Below are 12,009 nucleotides of genomic sequence, written 5' to 3'. Positions count from 1 at the left end.
CAACGTCACTTGCCACCACTACATCAATAAGCAACAAAAAATGAAGAAGTTTTCCCAGCCTCTTGAAGTTAAGCATCCTACTAACAAAGATGACCATCTACATTAAAATTTGATGCAAGAAAACCACAGCAATTATGAAATGCAACGAATTGGATGAAAAACAGTAAACAGATCAATGTTAGTAATAAGAAGGGATGATATAAACTGTTGGCACATAGTCCTATTATCAATGACAATGAACAAAAAAGATAGTTAAACAGATAAATTGGAAGAAAAGGGAACTGATTGTACTGAATAAATTAATTTACAAGAGCACTCCGTTTTTATATACAATAGTAGAGGCAGGAAAATGGTTAATGTAATTGAATAATGCCAACTAAGATGATGATATGGACTCTATTTGTGATATAATAATCCATAACTTCTAACTAAAAGCACATTTATCTTATTAATATTATAAAATAATTTGAATTATATATATATTTTTTTATAATAAGGTCTACTTTTTATTTTTATAAAAACCTGTACGAGACTTATCTATTTAGAGGTTATACAATCATTTCTCTACCTCTAATTATTCCGGTTTGCATCTTTTGGTAACATAAATGAGGGGCCCCATTTGATTGTCGGGTTTCGGATTGGAACCCCAATTATTTTTTTAATGTATTTGGTTTTGTATGCAGTTTGCCCTGATTGTGTTGGATTGCACTTTGATTTTTTTTTTTTTTTGTTGGAGAATCAGGAATGTCTTCGGAGTTCAGTGATAGCTCGCCTTCCCCAGCCAACACCCCTACCCCAGAAACTAACCCTACTCCTACCTCTATAACGAGTACACATTGCCCTGCTCCGAAGCCCACATAAGGCAAGAAACCTGTATCCATAGTTTGGCAACACTTTACCAAACTAGAGGGTGGTGACCCGAACAACCTACAAGCTAAATGTAATCACTGTGAAAAAATGTATGGATGTCACTATAGGAAACATGGTACATCCCAGCTGAAGGTCCATCTAGAGGAACAATGTAAGAAGAGTCCAATTTTAAAATCCTTAGTAGAGAAGGGTCAATCTAGACTAGATTTTAAAATGGCGGATGGGAGTAGTGGGGCCGGGATGCCAACATTGAAGGGGTATACGAAGTATAACCCCGATGAGTGTAGAAGAAAGTTAGCTCGTATGATTGTCATGGACGAGCTGCCTTTTCAGTTTGTGGGGGGTAAAGGGTTCCAAGAGTTTGTCCAAGAGTTAGAACCGAGATTTGTACTTCCTTCTCATCACACTGTGGCAAAGGATATTAAGAAGATGTACCTCCGTGACAAAGATGTTTTGAGGGGCCAATTGGTGGGTTTGGTAGTTTGCCTCACTACCGATACTTGGACTTCAATCCAAAATATGAATTACATGTTGTTGACTGTGCATTTTGTTGATGCTGATTGGGTTCTGCACAAAAGAATTATTAAATTTTGTCAAATAACTGATCATAAGGGTGAGACGATTGGGAAGGTCTTGGAGGCCGCAATAAAGGAGTGGGGGTTGGAAAAAGTTTTGTCTGTGTCAGTTGATAATGCGTCGTCTAATGATGTCGCATTGGGGTATCTAAAGAATTATCTTAAAGATGCAAATAAGACATTCTTGGGTGGTGAATACTTGCATGTTAGATGTGCTGCACATATTTTGAATTTAATTGTGACTGAGGGGTTGAAAGATGTTGATGACTCGATTGCACGAGTTAGAATGGCTGTGAAATGGGTGAGGTCTTCTTCTTCTAGATTGGAGAAATTCAAAGTTGCTGCAAAGGCTGCGGGCATAACATCGAAGAAGGGTCTTTGTACTGATGTGCCTACCAGATGGAACTCAACCTTCTTGATGTTGGAGGCGACCCAAGAATATAAGGCAGCCTTTCAATTATTGGGTGATGAAGACATCTAATATGTCAAATACTTTGATGAGCACGGTGGATCACGAAAGCCTAATGATGATGATTGGGTGGTAGTTTCTACTTTCGTTGATTTTCTTGGATTATTTTATGATGTCATATTGAATATATCTGGTTCTTTGTACCCTACATCTCATGGGTTTTGTCAACAAATATGTAGGGTAAAAGAAGAATTAGAAGATATGCGTAGGGGTTCCAATGAAAGGATGAGGGGGATGGCAGTGAGCATGATGCTAAAATATGACAAGTATTGGGGAGATTTGACTAGAATGAATATTTTCTTATATGTGGCTGTTATTCTTAATCCCCGTCTGAAAGTTTCAGGCTTGTTATATGAGTTGGGACTTGTTCACGATCAGGTATGGACTGAAATTATTGGTGAATTGGCCCGAGATATCCTGAAAAAATTGTATGACGAGTTTATGGTAATTAAGGGTGGTACTACATCGAAGACACATACACCGACCCCAACGCCTTCTACAGACACCGTCACCGGGCCTACTACAAAGAAGCGCAGAATGCCGTGGATTAAGACTCTCGCACAGAATCCCACACTAGTCCATCAATCTACGGAGGTCGTTTCTGAGTTAGACAACTATTTGTCAGCGGATATGGTCCAAGATGATAATGATCATTTCAATATATTAGGATGGTGGAAGAATGTCTCAAAGAAATATCCCATCATTTCTAAGATTGCCCGCTATATTTTGGCCATCCCTATTAGCACCGTTGCTTCAGAGTCAGCCTTTAGTACCGGAGGTCGTATATTGGATCATTTCCGTAATTCATTGTCTCCTACAACTGTAGAGGCATTGATATGCACACAGAATTGGACGATAGGAAAGGATATTCATGTTCCAGATATTTTAGATTTTAAGGAGACCGATGAGGGTGGTGATCAGTCTGGATTTGGACCACCTGGTAAATGTTTTTTATTTTATTATTTTAATTTTTTTTATATTCATTTCCATTTCATCGTTATTAATTTTAATATTAATTTTTGTAGTAACACATGAGACGTCTAGCACCTCTGCAACATAAAAATGTGCTCAAGCCCGGTCCGCCCTAACTGTCACACCCCTTGACTCAAAGACAAGCTACAGATGACAAGCCTCTTTAGAATATTTAATTTTTAATTATTTGTTCGAATTTTGTATTCAATAATTTGTAATGTTGATACAATGTCCCTTGGACACTTTTATGTTTGTAATTTTGTAATTGTTTAGCCTTTCAATTTTGTAATAGCTTAGTTATTATTATTAGTTTATTACGTATTAGACTCTTAGACTAGTAACTTTTATTAGCCATAAAATCAATTACCATTCATAACACTTTTTTTTTTAATCTGGTTTTTAAATATGTTTTTTCCTTTTTATTTATAATTTTATGGGCTGAAAAATGAAAATGGCCTACAAGCTTTTTTTAGGTTAAAAATACTCATTGTGGGCTATTTTGGCTCATTGTGAGGTTTATGGGCCCAAAATGGCCCAGAAATTACTTTTGAGCCATTTTCGGCCCAGAAAATACACCTGGGCCCAAGGCTCAGAAAATGTTCCTGGACCCAAGGCCCAAAAAGGGGGTGCAGGGGCCGGACGGATTGCCCCCCACCCCGTATCCCGTCATGCGGGACGAGGTACCCCACCCCTGCACACCGAGGACGGGGGACGGGGAAGTTTTACCCCATCCTCCTCATGCGGGGGCAGGGGGCTGGGAGGAGGTCTACCCCGCACCGTATGGTGCAGATAGCACCCCTAGGTATAAAGTGATGAGACTAGCTAGTCGTCATGTTCTTCCTCCCGGCCAAGGAAAATCACTACAATTATTATTCAGAAAATCATCAAATTAGGAATTCATTTCCTTGACCAATTAAAGTCTCTGGGGACCATGATTTGATGGGGGCTTGCAGTCCTAATCATTTCTGCAGCAGTCCCTAAGAGCAATATATAGTTTGAGGAAAGTGGGAGGGAACCAGATGAGATTCTTCACATATATTACTCTAAAATCAAACCTTCGTTATCTGTTCAAGTGTCATTATTTAATACTTATTTGTCACGTCATGTCCTGATCATCGTGGATTAATGATGATTACCAACAGACCCATTCCAACGTTTTACTAGGGCATACCAGTCATAACCTGACCTTTTCAAACCCAAACCCACTAGGCCTGCATCTGGACAATAGAACTTATCCAAAATTAAAGCGACTATTTATATTTACAGGTCAATTAAGAGAATATACGCTCTAGATTTGGCATCATCTGATTTATAAGTAATTTTAACTTTATAGGATGGGGTCCCTCTCCTCCAGAGAACGGGTTTTGAGTACCTTTTCCTCTTTTAGAAGTTAGAGGTGGATATTTTTGTTTATACATAGTGATGTTATTTACAGATAAATTACAATAGATATTTTTATTGTGACACAGTCTCGTATCTTAAAAAGATTTTATCAATAAAGAGTTTATTGAAGTTATTTTTTCTGTATTTATTAATTACATATATAACTTCTTTCATGAATAAAATAAAATCTATTTTTTATTTTTAAAAATTAACTTTGAATTTTATTAATAAAAATTATTTATTATATTCTATTTATGAGCCAATTATTTGATGCCACGTCAAGATCACTTGACGGAAAGATGATAAATGAGATTTTTCTTGGACTAAAAATCACCTAGAGTGAGCCCATAAAAATACTGATAGGTAACTCGGATGGCAACATTTGACATATTAGGGCAAGGGATTCATTTTTGCATATCATATTTGGGAAAATGGTTGTGGCTACAAATGGCTTAAATTGAGAATGCTAGACTATTTCCCAGCATCTGTTGTTAGGCCGGCAGGTTGTCATGCATTGAGGACGATTCTTGTACATGCTATTTAAGCTCTATCTTCACTCTATACATAAACAGAGTGCATGCAAGGATTGCTACACATCTGAAACTCCTTCAAGTAGTTCAGTTTGGTTGTATATCTTCTTTGAACTTGACAAAATTCATAGAAAAAAAAAAAAAAAAAACACGAAATCGAGACAATGGCCAATTACCCCATTTTTGTATTGAGCATGCTAGCCTTGGTTTGTGCTCTTGCCTTTGCATCTGAGCCTAGTCCTTTGCAGGACTTCTGCGCTGCAGACCCTACTAGCCCAGGTTGCAGTCCAACTCTCACGTTCTTAGTTTTAATCTGCATTATAAAATTTTATTCTTCTTCTATAGTAACCTTTCCAAGTAATTTGTATTAGAATCTTCCAGCTTGTTTGATCATCATGGCAGCTCTAGTCAACGGCCGTGCTTGCCTGGACTCTAAACTTGCACAGGCCCACCATTTCTTCCTCGGTGGACTAAACGAAACTGGCAACACATCTAATGCTCTTGGCTCTGTTGTAACCCCAGTGACTGGGTCAAATTCCTGGACTGAACACATTTGGCAAAGCAGTGGCTCGCCTAGACTATGCACCCTGGGGACTCATCCCTCCTCATTCACACCCTCGGGTGACGGGATTCTGACAGTCCTTAAAGGCAGCCTCTATGTTGGTTTTGTGACCTCTAATCCTGAGAACAGGCTCATCTAGAAGGTCCTCAAGAAGGGTGATGTGTTTGTCTTTCCAGTGGGACTTGTTCACTTCCAACAAAAGTGGGTAATGGAAAGGCCATCTCCCTCTCTGCTTTGAGCAGCCAAAACCCCGGTGTCGTTACTGTTTCTAGTGCTGTTTTTGGATCAAAACCGCCCATTGGGGATGATATTCTCGCCAAGGCTTTCCAGGTGGACCATTCTGCAATCAATCGTTTTCGAGCACAGTTCTAGCCGTCGAGTTGATTAATACTCGGAACTTCTCAGTTACCATAATAATCTGCATCTGTTTTCATTCTGCTATTTTAGAGGAGTTATGAAATTTACTTGTTGAAGTCTATGTCGAGTTTCATCGATGAAGATTGCATCATATGTTGTCAGCGGAATCTATTTAAATGAAACATTATTTTTTTTAGGTCTCTATCTTGACGTACTTGACATCGAATGAAAATGTTCAGGAAGCTAGCAACTGTAATTTGACAACGAAGTTATATCATGAACAGAAATTTCGCAAGATTTAGAACTAATTGCATTAGCTAGATTTGACACAGAATCGGCATAAGATAAACACAAGCCACGCTTGAAACCGTGTGCGAGCAACAGAAAGATCGTTTCAATCAAGAAATAGCAACTGTATCCAGACATCGCTGAAGTGAGACTGGATTACAGATCGTCCAAGAACAAAAATATTTTCTTGGTAGTTCTGTACAGAGCATCATAGTGTTATTTTCATACTTTCCTGAGAAAAGGGGTATTACTTTGACACATGCTTGAAACTGATAAAATCACACCTTCATTCAGTTGGGATTTCATGCACCATTATTTTGGATGATTTGGGCGGCTCTAAAAGCTTTCACTATTTACTTATTTGCTCTTGTTTTAGATGCCCAAATCAGAGCATCTCAAAAAAGTGTGTTTGATCTATTCAAATTAGTAATGGGGATGTTTCACTTAACTCAAAAACAGTAATACAGAAGTTAACTTTTGTGTTCTTTGAGATGAAAAATACAGCATAATACGTTGTAGAGTAAATATTATTAGATATTGATTCTATCATGCTCTGAATGATCATGATTTAAATACTTCCTCGAGGAAAATGTGTGCGAAACTTATTCATATGATAAATTTTGATGATTGAATTGTCAAGACTAGATATTTTAATAGGTCTGAGTCTCCGGTCACGATGCATGTATATTATCAAAGTTCTATTTGAGCATAGATCTACAAATACATTCTAAATAAACCCAAAGAACATTTTTAAATTTCTGTCGGTAGTTTACTGTGGAGCTTGAACAGACCATCTAGCCGTAGGTGTTGGTTTACTGGGTTGGAGCCGCTGTACTAGAAGTCAACAGATTTCACAGTTGAAATTCCTTCCCAAGCAACAGCACAAGGCAGGATGATAACACTCTTCCCACTGACATTACTATTACTATGACATTACTATTACTATTGTTGTTGAGAATCATTACTTCTAGATGCTTTCACTAGTCTTTAGTGTTTTCATTACTAACAATATTATTGGTATCGGATCAAGGTTTCTGTTCTACTGAGAATTTTGGTAAGTTATCGGTTGGTCGTTCAGAAGTTGGCCATTTCAGAGACAGTAAGAATCTTTCTTATGAGAGGAAAGCATCCAGGCATCGGTTCTACGGAATCAAGGACACGGTGTAAGAAGAATCCAATGCAGAAGAGGTCAAGAAACAAGCCACAGAGCTGAGAACAACTGAAACAGTGCCCAAGTAAATAAAAGGTGCAGACTAGCTCCAAGGTTCATTAGAATCTACCAGCTGCCACTTCCTTCAAGTTAATTCTATGAAGGAAGCTGTTTTTTGGGAATAATTTTTTTTATATCATAAATATGACGAAGATAACTATTAATTCTATGAAGGAAGCTGTTTTTTGGGAATAATTTTTTTTATATCATAAATATGACAAAGATAACTAGATATTTTTTTTTTTTTTTTTGATAACTTTGAGTGTCCGAGCCAGCTTACGCGTACCTCGACTAATCCCAAAGGACCCTGAAGTTAATGACCAGGTAAATCCTTCAATGACCCTGAAGGGACTCGAACTAGTGACCATTGGGGAGCAAACCCAAGGCCTGACCAATTGAGCTACCCCTCGGGGTTTTAACTAGATATTTAATTACGATGAAATCTGAATCCCATTAAGAAAATTGTGTACTGCAGAATGTGATGAATAACAGGTGAGATTTTGAGCACTCTGCATACAGAGGAAATACAGAGGACTTCAACACAACTATGTGCTCTGTTAATTTTTGGGTCGAATTTTTCTCCTCAATGCTTTCTACATCAGTTTCAGGATCATCTCTGGAGGGATTCTGGAAGAAGACACTTGGAACCTGAAAAGTCTCAATTCGATCCCAAATTACTGAAAGTTTTCAGGCTTTGTTTCTAGTTCAATAAATCATAAGCAGGGAGGCAAAGATAAAACGACGTTCACTGAAACAAATTTAGGTTAAGCAGGTGCAAGCATGCAAAACAAGATTGCAATGAGAAATGGAAAGAAACCCAATTTTTGGCACCTCTGGTTAGTCTAGAATGGCCAACTTGGTAGCAGAGAAAGACGAGCAAAGAAGATTTGAATTGTGAGCACTATAATTTGTATCTGTAAATTTACATTTCAAAATACAACTGCTCAAGTTGGATTTTGCCAACAAAATGGTTGGTGTTTCTATCATTCTGAGCATTCAGAATATACTTTGGAGGCTTCACTAACACTTGATCAGAAGCAAAGTAACCAACACTCTCCCTATAGCGAAGGAAGAAGAAGCTTTTCTTAAACCCAAACTCTAGCTTGAGATTGGAACAGGACACCTGATCATAGAGGCACATTTACAGATCTGCTTCGAGATCGAGTCAACTTCATCATGAAACACCATGAAATTGTGACTACCAGAGCCACAACTCGACCTCCTGCAAGTCCAGCGAGAGCAATTACCAGGAGAGTTACATACCCCAGATTCCCCTCTCTATCCCTCCCCGCTCCCTTATCCCGTGATTGTTCATTGATACGAGGATTTCCATCATCAACTACTTGCTCTTCTTCACACTTTTCTTCTTGTAATAGCGACAGCGATGATCTGTCGTCGCTTTCTTGAAATTGCTCATTCCCAATCTCTTGCTCGTCTGGCTCCACAAATCTGGCCGATACATCATCACCCAAGGTACTAGACACCTCGCTGCTCGACTCCCCATCGTTCTTCCCCTTACTCTTACTATTTTTCTTCAAATTACGCAACTTCTTCGGCACCAATTTCTTCACAAGCTTTGATTTTAGTCTAGCACTCCGGCTACGTTGATTCCCACATACCAATACGTGACCATCTTCCATATGTTCCTCAACCTTGTTTTCCTCATCCAAACACCCCCATCTCTTGTCACGACTAAGAAATTCAAGCTCTGGTCCGACAATAACAATCTCCTCTTCATTCGTAATACAATCAGTTCCTGCGATTTGAGTTTCAGGAACCCGAGGGTTCTTCAAGTTCAATTCGTTTCCAGTAATCTCTTTGGCCACAATAGTCTCTTCCTCTCTATCAAGACAAACCTTAGAAGTTATAATATTCTTCAATAACAACACGAACTTTTCGATCCAAACAAGTTGCGTAACCCTTTGGAGAAAAGATTCCAAGGCCGCTTTCGCGGAAGCACAGAGTTTCAAGAAACGAATGGAACGAATACAAACATACTCGGCAAAAATAAGCAGAAACGCGGACATGGTAACACCAAGGGCAAGCCTTTTGGTACTCACCGCCAATACCAAAACCACCATCACCACCGCGAAAACCGCTCGGGACTGATCGCGATGATTTTCACGCGGACACTCGGTACCTTCATCTTTGCTACGATGATCTTCCTCCTCGATTTGGTTCCACGGCGCCGGATCACTGTCTACGCCAAAGCTAGGAGACCCAGAAAGCGTCGAATCGTCTGTAACCGAAGTTGGGCTAGTGGATTCGTCGGAGGGACTGGGTTGGATCGGGACGGGGTTTTTATTTCTGTTGATCTTCAAGGATTTCTTCTTCAATCGGTCGCGGTTCTTGACGAAGAGGTCGATGAGGGAGGTGGGGAAGCCAGTCTCGACCACAAGCGAGCCGCCGTGCTTCGGCGGGGACTGGAGGTCGGCGACGATACGGGATATCCGTGTCCTCCTGTGCTTCTTCCACGGAAGCGGCATGATTTCCCAATACCAGTTTCTACTTTCTTTCCTTGGTTTGGTCGGGGAATTTGGAATGCTTGGAAATAAATTTCCGAGAGAAATAGGACTTGGCTGACAACGGAACTGCTCGGATATTTCCTTCCCCTTGTATTCCCCGAAGCGGTCGGTGGAAAACAACTACACGGACATCAGAGAGGAACTTACATCTTCTTATACATCGTTTTGTTAATGGCTATTATTATAGTACTATTTATTTATTCATTTTTTAATTAGGAAATAGAACCCTATAGGAAACTAAGAAGAAAGAGGCTTCAACAAGATTTTTATTTTCCTTTTTTTTTTTTAGTATTTCTTAAATTCTTTGACTATTTATATAATTAAGGTTTTTAGTTCAATTCTTGTTCAATTAAGGTAAATGAGGTTTCTTTTGTTTGTGTTATGTTATACCTTCTATTTTTATCTTATAATAATGTTGATGTAACGTCGTTTATCAATCTTATATAAATTTTTCTGAGAAATATTTCTTGCATCGGATCTTATTTTAAACTAATGAAAAAAAATGAGATGAAAATATTGCGGATAACAATTTTCATTTTGTTCTCTAATTTGTGGTAGAGAAGGTTAAGCGAGAATTAAGGTTATGATAGTTGGCATGCTAATTTTAGTATTTTTCTTTTTTTTAACTTGGGTAATTGGGCAGTAACTCAAGTTCATACAATATGAATTTTATTTTTATGACCCAAAACTACCAAAAAAAAAAAGTAAATAAAGTATATATATATTCTCTACCATGAGTGACAAAAGTGTAAAAGCCTATCATGTGAAGGTTCATGGATTGCACTTGAGAAGTATGAAAGGCGTGTATGAATTGCACTCGAGAAGTATGAATAGGGTTAGTTGGTAAAAGTATGTTCCTTTTTGTTTTATATTTAAGGTTGGATGCCTTATCAAAAAGTTACCCACGTTTTCATTTTCAAACTAATGGTTGATCCTTGAATTATTAGCATGCATCCTTTTGTAATTAATGAGATTTGCTAACTACCGTAGTCCCTTTTTTCATTGCTAGTCCACATATTGCTTGACTATAGTAGAATCCTACTCGCTGTAATCGTATTGGAGGCCGTAGATACTCTCCCAAGTTGAATTTGAACTATAGCTTGCATATCAATTCTATTAGGGAATTCAATAAATTCTTAGGCGGTTAATCCTAATAGTTTAATGTAAGTTCATATTCAAATTCAAATCAGGACTTTGTGTTTGTCAAATAATCTAATTTGAGAGTAACCTAATGACCATTGAACCACCGTCTTTGATAGTTCTTCCCTAATCTTACATTCGCAAAGTTTTATAACTACCGAAGGAATCTATGCTTTTCCTAAAGCACAATGGCAGTTGAATTAGGTGAACTAAAGGGTGCGCTTCATGTTTATTTTAAATCTTTACCAACATAGTTTATCATTTCACATACATCTACTTCCTCAAATCTCAAGATGGGGGGTGAAGCTTCCCACAACACTTTGCACACCAAGTATATCAAGGTGTTCGGATCATGCTCATGCCTATCAAATCATTGTTCTCCTTCTTTCCCCCACTAAAAATAAGCCTATGGGCTTGAATAAAAATGCTCAAGAAATTAGAGCAGCTCAAATTTCACTTCTTTGAGATGATGTTTATTTGATATGGCAATTTCCTCAATAGGTACCATTTTAGCAAAATACTATGTTCTCATCCTTCAAAAAAAGTGGTATAACCTCAAAAAAATTACATAAATATAATTCTACAAATTAATATTATTTTATGTGATCTGTCATATTTATTTTATAATAAAAATAATTTTATAATTTATCAAACCACGTCAATTTTTTAAATTATTTTTATGTAATTACTTTATAGTTAGAGTATTTCTCTTCCTCAAATGATGTTAAACTTAACCAACCTCGCTTATCATGTTCTCTTTACTTCGCTCGTAATTTCGTCCTTGTCTGCATTATCGAGAATGGCCATTGAGGATTACTATATTTATTAAACCTTATTTTTTCTCAGCGGTAGAATCAGGACTTTAACTGGTATGATCTTTTTAAAAAAATATAATACTAGATATAATTTTAAGATGTATAAATTTCACGTACATTTTTTAAAAAAAGTTGATGAAATCTTGGACTTATATACTATAAAATTGTAAATATCATTTTTTTTTAAATAATATTTATTTCTTTAGAATTATTTGTTAAACTTTACAAGAAACAGGAGAATTCAAAATCAAAGTCATACACAACGTGAAAAATGAGAAAATAATTTTTATATATAATTGTTGCAGGAGCCGTG

General features: G+C 37.5%; 1 protein-coding gene and 1 pseudogene across 1 annotated transcript; one reads left to right on the top strand and one right to left on the bottom strand.

The window, feature by feature from the left end:
- Positions 1 to 4,854: 4,854 nt before the first annotated feature.
- On the top strand, positions 4,855 to 7,610 carry LOC122277299 (annotated as a pseudogene).
- Positions 7,611 to 8,076: 466 nt separating this feature from the next.
- On the bottom strand, positions 8,077 to 9,907 carry LOC122277298. The gene has a single exon (XM_043087249.1). The coding sequence runs from the start codon at positions 9,700 to 9,702 to the stop codon at positions 8,344 to 8,346; it is 1,359 nt and encodes a 452-aa protein (XP_042943183.1). The 5' UTR covers positions 9,703 to 9,907; the 3' UTR covers positions 8,077 to 8,343.
- Positions 9,908 to 12,009: the final 2,102 nt, after the last annotated feature.

The sequence above is a fragment of the Carya illinoinensis genome, chromosome 9 (assembly GCF_018687715.1).
Source record: "Carya illinoinensis cultivar Pawnee chromosome 9, C.illinoinensisPawnee_v1, whole genome shotgun sequence".
Taxonomy (NCBI): domain Eukaryota; kingdom Viridiplantae; phylum Streptophyta; class Magnoliopsida; order Fagales; family Juglandaceae; genus Carya; species Carya illinoinensis.
The sequence above is the reverse complement of the archived record's forward strand: the minus strand, read 5'-3'. Positions and strand labels throughout refer to the sequence as shown.